At 48.2% G+C, this 17,206-nt stretch overlaps 1 protein-coding gene and 1 long non-coding RNA gene across 6 annotated transcripts in view; both read left to right on the top strand.

Annotated features, from left to right (window-relative positions):
* The window catches only part of LOC139051739 (uncharacterized), a 114,952-nt gene that overhangs the window by 28,992 nt on the left and 68,754 nt on the right, over positions 1-17,206 (top strand). The gene's annotated exons all lie outside the window — the stretch shown is intronic.
* Positions 5,991-10,186, top strand: LOC139051765 (uncharacterized). Its single transcript, XM_070528764.1, has 3 exons — positions 5,991-7,443; positions 8,543-8,631; positions 9,408-10,186. The coding sequence occupies exons 1-3, from the start codon at positions 6,079-6,081 to the stop codon at positions 9,904-9,906; spliced, it is 1,953 nt and encodes a 650-aa protein (XP_070384865.1). The 5' UTR covers positions 5,991-6,078; the 3' UTR covers positions 9,907-10,186.

Genomic DNA, 17,206 nt, shown 5'->3' with positions numbered 1-17,206 from the left:
ATTTGTCGATTGACAATGACACAAAGTTTAAAAGAAACACAAGAACACTAACCCACGTGCACTCAATCTACCTATATCAGTGATAGATACAAAAGAAATACCACAAACAGTTAACAGTAAATATAGAAATTAACACTACGCAAAACACATTTAATGGTGGTCAAGTAAACAGAGTTCAAAAGAAAACAAATGATGGCATTGCATGGCCAGGCAGCTGCAGCAAGTGCATAAAGCGTGGAGTCGATGGCAGAGCTTTCCCGAAGAACGCTGGCAAGCCGATCTCATTGCAGTGGATGCGATGGCTGGGCTGGTTCTCCCGGGAGTCTAGGTCTGACATCTTTCCTTGAGCAAGTTGAGCTAACTTGAGGGGAACTACCGTGAGCTTCGTTGCAGAAGTTGATTTGTTGTCTCTTACGCCAACAAGTAACTTGCAGTTCAGACGCGACAAGGCGGCCCAGGCAATACTGGACAGCACTAGCTCCTTGAAGCTTTTCAGCAGATTGTAGGCTCAGCTTCTAGACTGCTTAGCTCGGTCTAAAACCTGAGTTTCAATAACTTCTCATTTCCCTTGTTCACTGCGTTGGAGGATGGCAGATATTAATGGTGATCCAATCAAGTTCACCCAATTGGATCCCGGCTCCTCCCATGGTCTTGGCCGCACCCCTTTTAATGCAAGAGAACGGGAACGGGTAAGGGAACGGGTGCTTCAACACTGCTGATAGAGTTCGTACACTTGTGTTGCACCACACAAGCACACCCTTGAGTCCGGCGGGCCTCAACTGTCCATTCACAAACACAGCAGAAACTACGGCAGCTGGCCATACGGTGCTGTCGGCACACATACACTGTCAGTACTTCGTGGACACAGGATTGCACAGAGACACCACATATTTCGGAGTATTCGTACCCCTGCTTTCTTATTAAATGTCTCAATGCATGCACAACGTAGAGAATACATAAGGGTTCCTTTTTAAAAAGCTGTCGGGGCATCACGGTCGACCGACGACGCAGGGATTCCTACAAAATGCTGTCGGGGCGTCATGGTCACGCCGACGACAAAAAGCCAATAATCTCTAAACCTGCCTTCGACTTCTTTCAGCCGCTTGCCCGAGTGGACGGCAATAACCGTCTTGCTCACCGGTGCCTATTTGCACGACCTTCTGGCGCTCGTTGATCGGTGCTTCGCTGAAAAAAATAATGCCGCACCGTGACACCATGCTACCCCTTCTTTTTGATATTAGCGAAATTAAGATGGCACAACTTGAAAGCGGACATCTGAGTGTAAAGAAGTTACCATTTGGTTTTGAGTGGAACTTGGCTTTGGTAGCCTGGCATTAATATGTTCTCACATAATTCTTTATAAACTTTCATGTTCTTCCATGTAAAATATGGGACCCACACGCTGCAACCAACTGTCATAAATTGGACAGAGTTCAACGAATCGCCTCCAGATTCACATTTAACAAATATCAGCGCCTGCACTGTCCTACTGAACTATGCAGGCATGCAAATCTCTCCGCTTTAGAACTCAGGACTAAGTTTTACCGACTGAAATTTTTATACCTAATTATTCATAACCAGGTTAAAATTAATTTAGCTGATTTCTGTGTAATTTCACCAGATCAACGCTCGAGACACAAGCACAGTTTATACATACTGCTGCCGGTTACACGGAAAGATATATTCAAGAATAGTTTTTTTCCAAGGGCAATCAAAGAATGGAATGAATTACCTAGTCCACTTGTCATATGTTCCTCTGTCAGTGCTTTTACTGCTGGTTTGGAGAATGTTATCTTCCCGGATATAGATGCGTCATAGCAACTGTTTCTGTTTCTGATACGCATACTGCGAGAGTGTTTTGTCTTTGATCACTGCACGTCACTTTTACAGGTGCTGTTATTGTGTTTTTTTTGTTTCTTGTCCTACATGTACCAATATTTTGTATCTTTTCTTTGTTGTATTTCTATTCACTCCTGTAATGGTCCTTTCTTGGACTGACAGTACAAACAAACAAACAAACAAACAAACAAACAAAAAGTTTCTGAACCTTCCAGTAAGTCTGCCAAAAACTGTGATGTCCACCTGAATGTGGGCTCTCGTATCTGCAATATTTTTGATATGCAGCTTTGGGCCATGACAAACTTTCAGTTCACCAATTCTTGGCCTTGAAGGCTTTCCTAAACACTCACTACTGCTGCATCTCAATACTTGTCTATTTGTGGTATGTGCAGTTTTGATACAGCGTCTACATCTTGACACTGCATCTACATCAGGTAACTTCTCAACAGGTCTATTAGCATCAAATGCAAATGGCTGAATTTCACTAATCCATCTTGCCACTCTTCCCTTCGGTTGTGCAAAGCTCAGGAGGATGCTAAAGCTGGATTGTCTGTAAAGAGCTTGAAATGATGGCCCTCCAAATAACTTCTGAAGTACATAGCGCGGTGCTAGTGCCACTGTTAATGCCTGCTTTTCCAAAGCAGTTTACTTCAGCTTTTGAACACATAAAGGAATAACAGCCAATTACGTGCCTTCAACTGTCAACTATGGGCTTGGGCTACATCTCATTGGTTAATGCTGCTTCTGTGCTATAATGGAATGCATCAGTGCAGAGTTCGAAATGTATGGCAAAATTTGGGAATACAGGGACTGGGTTCGGAGATATGGCATGTACCAGTTCTTCTTATGCTCTGTCGCATTCATCCCTCCACACGAAAGGGACTTCCTTTGGAGTCAATCCGGTGAGACATTTGGATGTGGCTGTGAAGCCCTTAATGAACAGCCTAAAATGTCTTGCCAGTTCTAGGAATGCACATGAGTGAATGTTGTGAGGCTTCTGCATCTTCCCGACTCGTATGGACTGTTTCTTTGTGGTTTTCATGTAGTTGTCTAAGACTCTGCCAAGAAACACAAACTTTCTCTGAAAAAATGAACTTTTTCTTCTTGTATATCTTCTGGCTTGATTTGCTCAGTGCTTCCAACACCTGAGACATCTGGGAAGTTTTTCCTCTTTGTGAGCATAAACAATGGTGTCATCAACGTAAACATTGCAAAAGTTTTCTACAAACTTTTTAAGCACGTTCACCATCATCCCACTATGCCCACTGCAGGGCAAAGGCCTCTCCCATACTTCTCCAGCTACTCTGGTGATGTGCTAATTGTGGCCATGTTGTCCCTGCAAACTCCTTAATTTCATCCGCCCACCTAACTTTCTGCCGCCCCCTGCTACGCTTCCCTTCTCTTGGTATCCAGTCCGTAACCCTTAATGACCATCTTCCCTCATTATATGCCCTGCCCATGCCCATTTCTGCTTCGTGATTTCCACTAAGACGTCATTAACTCACGTTTGTTCCCTCACCCAATCTGCTCTCTTCTTATCTCTTAACCTTTACACACATCATTCTTCTTTCCATAGCTTGTTGTGTCATCCTCAATTTAAGTATAACCCTTTTCCTAAGCCTCCAGGTTTCTTCCCTGTAGGTGAGTACTGGTAAGACACAGCTATTATACACTTTTCTCTTGAGGGATCATGGCAACCTGCTGTTCATGATCTGAGAATGCCTGCCAAACGCACCCCAGTCCATTTTTATTTTTCTGATTATGTCAGTCTCATGATCCAGATCCGTGGTCACTGCCTGCTCTACATAGATGTATTCCCTTACCACTTCTAGTGCCTCACTACCTATCATAAACTGCTGTTCTCTTCTGAGACTGTTAAGGATTACTTTAATTGTCTGAAGATTAATTTTCAGACCCACCCTTCTAATTTGCCTCTCCAGGTCAGTGAGCATGCATTGCAATTGGTCCCCTCAGTTACTAAGCAAGGCAATATCATCGGCGAATCGCAAGATACTGAGGTAGTCTCCATTGACTCTTATCCCCAGTTCTTCCCAATCCAGGTCTCAATACCTCCTGTAAACACGCTGTGAATAGCATTGGAGAGATAGTATCTCCCTGCCTGACGCCCTTCTTTATTAGGATTTTGTTGCTTTCTTTATGGAGAACTACGATGGCTATAGAGCCACTATATATATATTTCAGTATGTTTACATACGACTCGTCTACACCCTGATTCTGTAATGCCTACATGGCTGCTGAGGTTTCAACTGAATCAGACGCTTTCTTGTAATCAATGGAAGCGATATATAAGGGTTCGTTATATTCTGCACATTTCTCTATCACCTGATTGATAGTGTGAATATGGTTTATTGTTGAGTAGCCTTTATGAAATCCTGCCTGGTCCTATGGGTGACAGAAGTCTAAGGTGTTCCTGATTCTATTTGCGATTACCTTAGTAAATACTTATTACGCAATGGACAGTAAGCTGGTCAGTTGTCACGATCGACGACACGTTACACGTTTGTCCCGAATTTGTGCTTTATTTCCGGCTCGCCAACCATGCACACCACACGACGAGTTCCCCCGTCGCCACTCTCTCCCCGCACACTCGCACGCTTGCGCTGCTATCTTCCCTGCACTCACGCCAACCTCTTCACCACTCAGTCAACTACTGTTGATCCCGTGCTTGTCCTCTGAGAACTGTGGCTCCTCATCGCGGGTCTTGGGACGCTTGTCCCGGCCCTTGCGCATCACAACTCCCCTTCCCCCTTGAATCGTGAACCCGTGCTGGTAGGGAGAAGCCATGGCTCATGGTAGAGTGTCAACTGATAAGCGTGGGTGGTAGTTCGATGACGTCCTGTAGTAGGATCGCTCAGAACAAAGTCATTGTCGCCTAATTGTTTGACCACACAATAAGGTCCACTTCGCCGCGGCGCCAATTTTGCCGAAACGCCCTTGGCCGCATCACTCAAGGTATGAGAATGCAGGAGCACGAGGTAACCCTCTTTGATGGTTATTAGCTGCTGATGACGGTCGTAACAGGATTTCTGCACCTTCCAAGCAGCTGCCTGATGTGATCGAGCATACTGGAGGGCCTCTCCAAGGCACTGCTGGAGTTCTGCAGCAAGTGCATGGTGTGCTGCTTTCGAAGGCTCCGTGTCCTTGTCGCTTGCAGGTTCCCATGGGGTGCGCAGCTCGCGGCCGTAGCACAACAGTGCTGGAGTATATCCGGTGACAACGCTCTCGGCAGTACGCATGGCAAGGCCGATCTCGGGTATATGCCAATCCCAGTCTTTGTGGTAGGAGGAGTATGCCCGTATACACTGCTTAACTGTGCCATTGTGACGCTCCAGCATTTGGCCAGCCGGTAAGGCACCGTGTGACGATTTTTGATGCCCCAGTGTTTGAAGAGGTTGTGCCATAGTGTGCTAACAAAGGGCTTGCCATTGTTGCTGGTGGTGGCCACAGGTGTACCATGGCGGCAGAAGGCTTGCACCATGCACTCTAGTATTTTTGCACTTGTTGCTCGTAGAGGGAAAAGCTCTGGGAACTTGGTAAATTTACCAATAACTACCAGCAAGTATTTGGGGCCCCGAGGTGTAGATGGCAAGGGCCCCGAGGTGTAGATGGCAAGGGCCCGATAATGTTGACACTGAGTTCTTCCGTGGGTGATGTTGCCCACTCATGAGGCCTTCCGGTTTCTTGCGCCAAGATTTTGTGCGCTGACAGGCAGTACAGCATTGCACATACTTTGATATGTCCACTCGCATGCCCAGTCACACGAATCGTGCAGCAACACATCTCAGAGTTTTGAAAAATCCAGCATGGCCCTCAGTGGGGTGATAGTGGGCCATTTTCAGTGCCAGCTGCTGCAAGTGATTACGTAGCCACACTACCTTCTTGTTGCCTCTTTGCTGAACCAGCAGACCAATCCCAGCCACGGCAGCCGCATTTTGATGGGGGCGAAATGCGAAAACACCCGTGTGCTTAGATTTAGGTGCATGTTAAAGAACCCTGTATCAGGTAGATAAGCCGAAATGATACGTGCCTGCATGTAGCATCATCGGCGCATGCTCGCCACTTGTGTGCCTTTCCTGTACTGGGTATAAAACGAGCACGAATAAATGCTGGGGTGTCTTCGTTTGCTGAGAACTGGTCCAGGCTGTTACTTTGTCGACACTACAAACGATACATGGTGTCAGAAGTCACGCCCATAGTGCTCGGGCACGGTAAAGCAGCATGGAACTTGTGAAGCCACCAGAGCCGCTACATTTCACCGGCGAAATCAGTAAGCAATGGAAGCTTTTCAAACAAAAGTTTGAACTTTTCTTGGTTGCCTCCGTGCCCGACAAGAAGCCTCGACCGGATGCCTCAAAGATTGCTTTACTGCTAACCGTGGCAGGTGACGACGCACTGGAAATTTACAACTTCACCTTCGGGGACGATGAGAGCCGGGAAAGTTACGCAACCGTCATAGCCAAGTTCGACACCTACTGCGCAGAACAGCTGAATGAAGTGCACGAGCGCTACCTCTTTAGGCAACGCGTCCAAGCTCAAGGTGAGCCGGTTGAACAGTTTGTCAGAGAGCTCAGGAAGATGTCTCGTTCATGCAACTTTGGCACCATGGCAGAGTCGTTCATACGTGACCAAATAGTTTTTGGTACAAATGATGCCAAAGTAAGGCAAAAGTTGCTGCAGGCTAAGACGTTGACCTTGGCTAAAGCGGAAGAAGTCTGCAAGGCTGCGGAAATGACTGCCGCGCAAAACGAAATCTGGTCTCGAGAACAAAGACAGATTGACGCTGTCAAACTACGGGAGCGTACGAAGCAGCAGCAGTGCGATGAACGACCTGCAATGTTCAAGTGCCGCAGGTGTGGACGTACGCACGGTCCAAGAAGCTGCCCTGCATTTGGCAAAGTGTGCAGAAAATGCCAAGGGCAGAATCATTTTGCTGTCCGTTGCAAGGTGAATAGACAAGTTAGGGAAGTGAGGAGCACCGAAGATAGCGAAGAGGAATTTGACATCCTTGATGTATCTGTCAACAGCGTTGGAAGATCGTGTGACCGTGACTGGGTGGTCAGAGCGCAAGTTGCGGACACGACAATATACTTCAAAGTTGACACAGGATCGCAAGCTAACCTCGTGCCATTCTCTACCTACAAAAAACTGCAGCCGAGGGTACCCTTGGCTAGAAGCAACTGTGTCCTACGATCTTACAACGGAGGAGTCATCAAGCATCTCGGAGTCATGACTACCACGGTGGCCGTCGGAAGCAAGACGGCAAAGATTAATTTCTTCATCGTGAAGAAGAACCGTCATGCCATACTTGGACTGCGAGCCAGCGAACTGCTGGGACTGTTCTCGCGCACCGTAAACGACATCGGAACAAGCAACAGCGAGGCAGTTGTCCAAGAGTTTCAACAACTTTTTTCTGGGACTGGATGTATCAAGCGACCATACCGCATGGTTCTTAAAGAAGATGCGGTGCCAGTCGTCCAGACAGCCCGCCGCGTGCCCCTTTCCTTGAAAGAGCCTCTGCGCGAAGAACTGGACCGCATGGTCAAAGCCGGCATTATAGCCAAGCAAGACCAGCCGACGGACTGGGTGAGTCCTCTAGTTATCGTCAGAAAAAAGGACGGAAAACTACGGTTATGCATGGACCCGAGGAAAATTAATGACAACCTCAAGCGCGAGCACTATGAGATGCCGCGTCGAGAAGATATTGAATCGGAACTAGCTGGAGCACGTTTTTTTTCGCGCCTTGACGCCAACTCGGGGTTTCACCAGATACCGCTGCATGATGAAACGTCAACAATTTGTACGTTCGCGACTCCCTTCGGTCGTTACCGCTTTCTGAGGCTGCCCTTCGGTATAGCGTCCACCCCAGAAGTGTTTCAAAAGGCTCTTAGCGAAATATTCGAAACACTGCCAGGAGTGCGAGTGTACGTTGATGACGTCATCGTGTGGGGTGCGACAAGAAAAGAGCACGATCAGAGGTTACGAGCGGTACTAGAAGCAGCACAGAAAGCGGGTCTAACGTTTAATGCAGACAAGTGCAGCATTGGCGTGCGCAAAATTTTTTTTCTTGGCGACGTTATTGCGGCAGACGGCATATGCCCAAATCCTACCCTGGTCAGTTCTCTGTTAAGTATGCCACCGCCGACTGACAAGCAAGCAGTGCAGCGCATGCTCGGTGTCGTAAACTATTTGTCGAAGTTCCTGCCATCAATTACGGACCGAACGAAACTGCTTCGCGACTTGATAAAGAAAGACCGTATCTTTGAGTGGACGGAAAACCACGCGAAAGAATGGAAAATGATTTGTGACAGTCTGAGCAAAGATCCTGTGCTGGCGATTTTCGATCCTAAACGGATTACGAAGATAACATCCGATGCTTCGCAAAATGGAATAGGCTCGGCTCTCTGGCAGCTTCATGAGGATTCTTGGAAGCCCATCGCTTACGCCTCACGCGTCTTAACCGAAGCGCAACGTAGATATTCCCAGATAGAAAAAGAGGCTATGGCTGTTGACTTCGGGTGCGAAAAGTTTCACCATTTTGCGTACGGACGTAACGTTGTCCTCGAGACAGACCATCGACCCTTAATAGCTATCTCGGAGAAGCCGATTGGAGAAATGCCGCCCAGACTGCAGCGATTTTTTCTTCGCTTGCTCAGATACCACTACAAACTCCAATTTGTTCCAGGTAAACGCTTGGTGGTCGCTGACATGCTGTCTCGAGCGTCCGTCGAAAGCCCAGAAGCAAACATCGACGATGACGTGGAAGTTCACGCGGTAAGCGTTTTGTCATCACTTGTCAGCGAGGAAACTTTGAAGCGCTTGGCAGAAGAAACTAGCAAGGACGCCTACTTGAGTCAAGTCATTCATTGCTTGGAAAGCAGTCGTCCAGTCCCTGGGACACTAAAATCCTTCGGAGGTGAATTGGTTGTCTTGAGTGGTGTGTTGCTTAAGGGATGCAAGGTGGTGATACCGTCAAGCATGCGCCCTGAGCTACTTCGAAGACTTCACGAAGGCCACTTGGGAATAAATAAATGCAAATCACGAGCACGTAAGCTGCTGTTTTGGCCTGGTCTCAATGCTGACATTGAAGCACACATCAAGAGGTGTGCAGTCTGCCAGAAGTATGCATATCGGCAGCAAAGTGAACCGCTCATAGACCGCCCAGTGCCTGAACATGCATGGTACCGAGTAGGTGTTGATATTTTTCAGTGGGCCAGAAAATCGTACCTGTGTGTTTTTGACGCATTATCCAACTTTCCGGAGGTGGAACTTCTAAGTGATACAATGACAGCCACAGTTGTGCAAAAGCTCAGCGCAGTGTTTGCACGGTATGGAATACCTATTGAAGTGTGCACCGACAATGGTCCGCAGTTTGCGAGTCATGAGTTTTCACTGTTTGCCAAGAAGTACGATTTTAAACACATTACGTCGAGCCCGCGGTTTCCTCACTCGAATGGCCTCGCAGAAAAAGGCGTTCAAATAGTAAAGCGAATTTTAAAGAAGACGTCGGAGATGAACGATGATTTGTGGCTTGGATTACTCGCTTACAGGAGCAGTCCGCTAGAAGACGGTCAGTCACCTGGAGAGTTGCTTCAGGGCAGACGACTTCGCACAACTCTCCCAGACTTCAACGAAGCTCACAGACAGTCGGTAAAGAAACATGAACAGTACCGAGCCCCAAGACGCAGTCTGGCACCGCTACAAAAAGGCCAGGTCGTCAGAGTACGAGGAGACTCGTGGTCACCGAAAGCAAAGATTCTTAATGCAACTGCCCAACCAAGGTCTTACCAGGTCGCCACCGAAGACGGCGTCGTCTTGCGACGCAACCGACAACATCTCATGGCTACGGCTGAGCCTTTCAGCATTGCGCCTGGTGATGACGACATACCAGACGACAGCCACGAGAACGGGTCCCCGTGCCAAGTCCAACCAAACAATGCAAGTGCTCCCGCCATTACGCCACCGACACGAGAACCAAGAAGATCCCAGCACGAAAGAAGACAACCACAGCGGTTGCGATATGACGACAATTTCGTGCAAGTTCCGTGAGCTCTAAACCTTCTGAACTGCGTACGCAAACTTTAATCGGTGATGGTGCTGTGTATTCTTCTGAGCTCATTTGTTCGTTAAAACGTTAAAATTGTTTATTTTCCTTCCAAGAAAGGAAGATGTATCAGGTAGATAAGCCGAAATGATACGTGCCTGCGTGTAGCATCTTCGGCGCATGCTCGCCACTTGTGTGCCTTTCCTGTACTGGGTATAAAACGAGCACGAATAAATGCTGGGGTGTCTTCGTTTGCTGAGAACTGGTCCAGGCTGTTACTCTGTCGACACTACAAACGATACAAACCCCAGATGGTCGAAATTTCCGGAGTCCTCCACTACGGCATGCCTCATAATCAGAAAGTGGTTTTGGCACGTAAAACACTACAATTTTTAACCAGCAGACCACTTAGCTGCAGTTCCGTTGTTTCTGCCAGATCACGAAAAAGGCGATGGTCAGGGTCCGAGCTTGGGAGCTGAGTCCCTTGGACCACTGCCTTCAGCTTTAAGAGGCATTCATCATCAGCCTGTTCTTGTACAAGCTGTATTGTGTCACTCAATACAAAGAGTCATTCTCCGAAGCAACAGCTACTTCATCAATTGTAATTTTGCCTTCAGGTTCTGGAGCAGGAATGGGGAGCAGTGTCTCATGCAGGTTGTCGCTTGGGTTGTCTGCACACTGGAGAGGGGCTCTACTCAAGGCATCAGCGGGTACGTTTGCCAGCCTCGTCTGTGCTTGAATCGGCAGTTGAAGCCCTGCAGCCGAAGAACCCAACGCTTGACCCTGGGTGAAGCTTGGTTGGTATTAAACACCCATGCCAGGGATGAGTGGTCACAGTGTATCTCAAACTCCGTAAATTCAAGATATGCCTTGAACTTGCCCATTGCCCAGACTACTGCCAGGCATTCCCACTCCTGGACAGTATAGTGTCTCTCGGCTGCTGTAAGGACTCTGCTAATGAAGGAAACAGGCTGCAGTCCATCAGGGCCAGTCTGCAGTACCACAGCTGCAATTCCAATGCCACTTGCATCTATCTCCACCACAAAGGGTCAATTTATATCCGGGAGGCTTATAACAGCATCCTGAGCTAAGGCCTGCTTGAGTGCAATGAAAGTCTGCTCTTGGCACTCCTCCCACTGCCATGGCTCGTTCTTCAAAAGGTTGGTCAGTGAATGCGCCATCAGTGAAAAGTGAGGGTTGAAGCTTCTATAGTAGCAGGCAAGTTGGTCAGCAGTTGCAAGCAAAGGCTTGCAACTGCTTAACTGTGCTGGGTCTTGGGTAATCCAGCACCGCAAGCACCTTCTCCTCATCTGGTCTGCACTGCCCAGGGGAGATGATGTGGCCTAAAAACTTGAGGGGCTGACAGCAGACCTGCATTTTATCTGGATGCATTGTAAGGGCAGCACCCTCAATGCGTTGTAGCACTTCCCTTACATGCTCAACATGGTTCCCCAGTGTCTTTGAGTAGACAAGAACATCACCTAAAGATGCCATAGCAAAGTGGTGATTGATTCCCTGCAGCACCCGGTCCGTTGGTTGCAGGGCCGCCTGCCACACCGAAGGGCATCGTAAACTCAAATGTACCTTGATGGCAAATGAAGGCCGTTTTAGCTATGTCAGCTTCAGAAGCAGGAATTTGAAAAAACCCTTGGGAGAGATCAAAGCTGGAAAACCACATTGCTCGGCCCAATTGCGCTAGCAGCCAGTCTGTTGGAGGCATTGGGTAGGCAGGTACTCGGGTGCATGCATTTAACGGCTGGTAGTCCACAGCGAGCCCGTAGCCTCCAGACTTCTTTGCAACGAGCACTGGGGTGCTAATCCACGGGCTGGTGCTTCGTCTTATAAGGCCCTGTTCTAGGAGGCCATCCACACAGCCCTCGATTATCTTTTACTTCTTCGCATTCACTGGACGTAGCTTGCATCTCATGGGCACACTGTCCCCTGTGTCAATGCAGTGCTGAGCCAGGGTGGCACATCCCGGAATTGCAGTAAACAGATGGCTAAAGTCATCGAGAACTTTACTCATGCTTGGCTGTAGTTCCTTGGTGCCAGCCTGATGCATGTTCTCTATGCCCGGACTGCATCAGGAGGAAGATGAAGACGACGAGCGATAGGCTCGCTTCCGAACGCCCGTCTGTAATTTTGAGTCTTTTTTAGCAAGTGTAGAGCTCATTTTTACTCTTTGTGCCTCTCTGTCACCGAACGCCGGTCTGGGGGTCACCGTCCTGCGAGAGAAGCACAGCAAGCGGCTCCCGAAGCGCCCCGGACCGAAGCAGCGAGGCGAGCCTCCGCCGTCGGCCGCCCTTCGTGATGTTCTGATGGCATCCGTCGCAAGCAATCAGCAATCAGGTCAGCACGTTGCTTCTGTAGACCACGGAGAAGATGAGCAAGCAAGGAAAAGGGTACGTGAAGATGACATCGACACAAGAGAATCTGCAGGAGACAACGAAGAGATGGATCAGACAGCCTTCACTGTTGTCTCTTACAAAAAGAAAAGAGCCGCAGGTGTTCCTGTTATATTCAAGCCAACTCAGCCTGACAGCAGCTTATGGAAAGTAAACCCAAATCTTCTGGCTTCTGCGGTCGTGACAACAGCCCAAGAAAAGATACTCAGCCATCGTCTCAACAAGGACGGAAGCCTCTTGGTGACAGTGTCTACACTTCCCGCAGCCAATCGTCTCCTCACAGTGACAGATCTATCGGGTATTCCTGTAGAAGCTCGAGTTCCATACTCCTACTCTGCCACGTACGGGAGGATACAGGACGTTCCTGTCGAGTACTCAGATGACGACCTCAAAGAGTATTTGAGCGAACAAGGAGTCATATCTGCTAAAAGGCAAGTTTTCTACGTCCCTAACGAAGATGGCGTAGTAACAGAAATCCGAAGACGCTCTGTCATCCTGGAATTCTCTAAGGACGCCCCTTTACCAAACCGAGTGTCGCTTGGATTCTGCAGTTATCCCGTGACGGAATACATGGGGTCTGCAACTCAATGTTTCAGATGTCAAAGACACGGACATATAGCGAAATATTGTAAAGGCCCCATCCGCTGGAAGATATGCGCTGGTCCACATACGCATAAGGAGTGCACGTCACGTTCCCAGCCTCGGTGTGCAAACTGTGGAGCTGAGCATGCTGCGTCATACGGAGGGTGTCCTAAAAAGAAATCAGCCACTCTTGCACGGACGATGGAGCAAATCCAAGGAAAAGTACGGAAACGACGAGAACCACCACCGAATCCCGATGTGATGTATACATCTACAAACCAAAATCAACACGACACGGTGCAGTGCAGCGACACGGCTTTGAAAAAGTCCTACGCCTCAGTCGTGCAAGAAAACCAGCAAAGGCCTTCAACTGCAACGAATCCATCAAAGCCCTCAAGTGATATAACCTCAACCCTACGACAGCAACAAGTGTCCTCAAGGTCGCAGCAGAACAGGAAGAACCAAGAAAGATTGTTAGATGGTAGCACTGCAAATGAGATATCAAGTATGCTGATTCCCATGATGTTCGCTGCAATCAAGGCTATTCTCCGTGCCAGCCCATCGTTTAAGAGCATCCCTGAAGTAGAGGCCGTCCTGGCTCTGGAACCACTAGTGTCGTCTTCTTTCACGGCGCAAAGCCGTGATTCTTCGCAGTAGCAACGATGGCTTCGCCAACAATCGTCTCACAAGCGGTGTCCACCAACAGACACTTCCGCACATGTACTATATTCCAGTGGAACGCTCGCGGATTGCGCTCGAAGTTAGCTGACTTTAAGCATCTTACGCGAGTGTACCGATTCCCTTTTTTAGTCATTTCCGAGTCTCGCGTCGACGAGCACTTTAGGATAAAGGGGTATTATTTTCATCATTCAAGGCGACAAAATGGAATTAGCCGACTGCTCGTTGGATTTCGCAACGACATACCTGCCTCTGCGATTGACGTAACACCACATGACAAGAACGAATATATTTGCGCAACCACAGTGATTGCATCCAAAGTGTTTACCCTGATCGGCGTCTACTTGGAACCAGGATCACCTTTCGACGTGACCAGATTGGAAAACTTGTTGACAAACACTCAGTCTGCACATATTATTTGTGGCGATTTCAACGCACATAACGAGATCTGGGGCAGTTCCCATACATGTGCTCGGGGTGCCAAGCTGGCGAAGCTTTTTGCAAAATACAATATAGAGCCCTTGAACGATGGCAGCATAACATACCTGAAAAATCCGACGACTGTTAGCTGCATTGACGTCACATTCGTATCAAGTCAAGTGGCCCCTATGTTCGGATGGTGTACAGATTTCGAGACTCGAGGTAGTGATCACTACCCGATCCTAATCTCTGCCCTTCATTTTCGGACGTCGCCCAGAAAAGTGAAACTGAAGTCGGTAGACTGGGAAGCTTACACAGCAGCCGTAGACAAAGGAATCACAGCCTCGATTACGAATACAGAAATAATACCGACAATAGCTCATTGCCTCAAACAAAGTACCCGCTCTGCCACTAAGAATTGTAATGTAGTCGAAGGCGTGCCGAAAGGAAGGCTCTACGCACTAAGAATATCGAAGACCTCAGAACTTGTCGACGGGCACAAAGACATATACGACGTTACCTCACCAAACTGGACCGAAAAAGGTGGAGGGACTTTTGTGGGACACTGGACATACGACAACCGCTGAGCAAAATCTGGCGAGTCGTCAGAGGCATTCGCAAAGAGCCGCAACAGCTTTATCCTTTTATCGCCCTCTCATTACATGAGCGCGCATCCCTGAAAGAAGTGGCAGAGCAGTACTGCAGGCTCCTTTCCAACGGGGCACAACCTTTGCGGCAAATTGCAAGTCGTCAGCCTAGTCTACCTCGAGCTACCCTTCCTGACTTAGAATTACCATTCACCAACGAAGAGCTCACGGCAGCAATCAGCGACGTAAACAAGCGATCATCACCTGGCCATGACGGCGTGAGTTATGAAGCGCTCGCAAATCTATGTCACACATCTCGCCTACGCCTTCTGGAGTACTACAACGCCTCATGGATAAATGGGGAGGTTCCTACGGAATGGAAGCTTGCGAAAGTCATTCCTATATTGAAACCATCGAAGCAGCCAACAAATTACGCCTCTTTCAGACCCATATCTCTGCTTAGCTGCGTAGGGAAGCTATTCGAAAAAATGATCTACAAACGACTAAATTGGTTCCTGGAAACTGCAAAAGTTTACCCAGAGGAAATGAACGGCTTCCGGCAAAATAGATCCGCAATTGATAATGTCATTGCCTTGGTCTCATCAATTGAAGAGGCATTGGTCTCTGGCAACATACCTACTGCATTATTTTTAGACATTAAGGCAGCATACGATCCGGTTTATCATACAGCAATACTTGACGCTTTGGAATCCCTTGGTCTTGGAGGACGGCTCTACGCATGGATTGCAGACTATCTTCAAGGACGCCAACTTTTCATGTGTACCCCGGATGGCCCCACGGCGCTTTATGCCGTCGAGAAGGGAGTGCCACAAGGAGCTGTGTTAAGCCCGGTGTTATTTAATTTAGTCCTCATCCATCTGAAAAGAAACCTGCCCCCTGGCGTCAAAATCACACTGTATGCGGACGACATCTGCATTTGGAGTGCGGCGCGTTCCCGCAGTACCACCCAACAACGCCTCCAGAGAGCGCTAGCAAATATATCGGCCTACCTAAATCCAAGGGGTCTGAAATTGTCCCCTGACAAAAGCGTTGCCATGGCTTTCACGCGGAGGTGTATGGAAAAATACCCACTAGTGTTGGGTGGTCGCGCCCTTCCGTACGTCAAGACGCAAAGGTTTCTTGGAGTGACAATCGACAGGAACCTCACATGGTCGCCCCAAGTGAAAAAACTGAGTGAGAAGATTTCCTCGGCGTCGCACGTATTCCGATTTCTAGCCGGATCACAGTGGGGCAGCACCTGTCGATCAATGGTGTTCCTCCATAAGGCCTACGTCGATGGAACACTACGATATTACCTCCCGATCCTGCACAAAATATCTCCCACAAGCAAGAGAAAACTCGAGGCAGCACGAAACAACTGCCTTCGCGTATGTCTTGGCCTTCCGAAGGGGTCGTCCCGCTCAGGGACTGTAGCAGAAGCTGGATGCCTGCCTCTGGAAGTGCTATGTTCGCAGGAGACACTTCGGATACACCTCCGCCACGTCATTCATACAAAGACTCACTTTTTAAAGGATATTTCCAGAACCCGTGCTACATCTAGCTTTGGGCAGGCCGTCGGAAGCATATCTATTTCGATTCCTGCTCAGGTGTCACAAATTATGCCGCGAAACATTTCACCATGGACACTGTCCCCACTGGAAATCGTGCCATACATACCTGGAATCAGTGCGAAAAAGAAAATGCCTCAAGCGGCGACTTATCAGATAGCTTTAGAATATATGCACAAAGAATACGCAGCCGCAACGCACATTTTCACAGATGGCTCTACAACTCCACATCGTTCATCATGCGGACTTTTTGTTCCCTCTACAGGACAACGATTCTCGTTTCGTCTTGAGCGAGCGACATCATCTACTTCAGCGGAGCTATATGGCATTAAGGAGGCCCTTGTGTATATACTTCGACAGCAGCCGCCAAAGACATGGGTGATATTCACAGACTCAAAAGCAGCCCTACAAAGTATGTGGAACAGGCACAAGTGTTGCAATAATCAACCAGCAGCATTTGACATTGCTTATCTTCACCACAGGGCTAAGATTGCTGGGCATTGCATAAAGTTCCAGTGGATACCTGGCCATGCCGGCATTTCGGGAAATGAAAGAGCGGACGAAGCTGCCAGAAATGGACTCCAATACCGCAAGTTCAGAAGAACATATTTTACAAAAGCCGACGCTTCAACCATGGCAAAAAAATATGCCTATCAAGAAAAAGGCCGCATCCTGAATCTGCCGCTTCACCAAGATAACTTCCTACGGTACATTGACCCAGAAATGAGACTGAAAATTCCACGACCACTTCCTCGACACTTAGAGACATTGTACCATCGTCTTCGACTGAACGTGGCATATACGAACAATTATCTGTACCGCATAGGACTTACCACCAACCCATACTGTGATAACTGTCGCAACTTAGAGACAATTGAGCACATATTACTAGAATGCCCCGCGTACCGCGACGAGAGACAATTTTTTGAGCACCAAATGGACATGATTCGCCACGAACCGTTAATGTTACCGAGCATCTTAGGTCCAATACCCGGCCCCTCAAAACAGCGACGGGTTTTGGATTTATTGTTCAGATACCTGACAGAAATTGGTCAAATAGGAAAA

Source organism: Dermacentor albipictus, unplaced genomic scaffold (genome assembly GCF_038994185.2).
Source record: "Dermacentor albipictus isolate Rhodes 1998 colony unplaced genomic scaffold, USDA_Dalb.pri_finalv2 scaffold_14, whole genome shotgun sequence".
In the NCBI taxonomy this organism is placed as follows: Eukaryota; Metazoa; Arthropoda; class Arachnida; order Ixodida; family Ixodidae; genus Dermacentor; species Dermacentor albipictus.
This window is presented reverse-complemented; position numbering and strand designations above follow the sequence as displayed.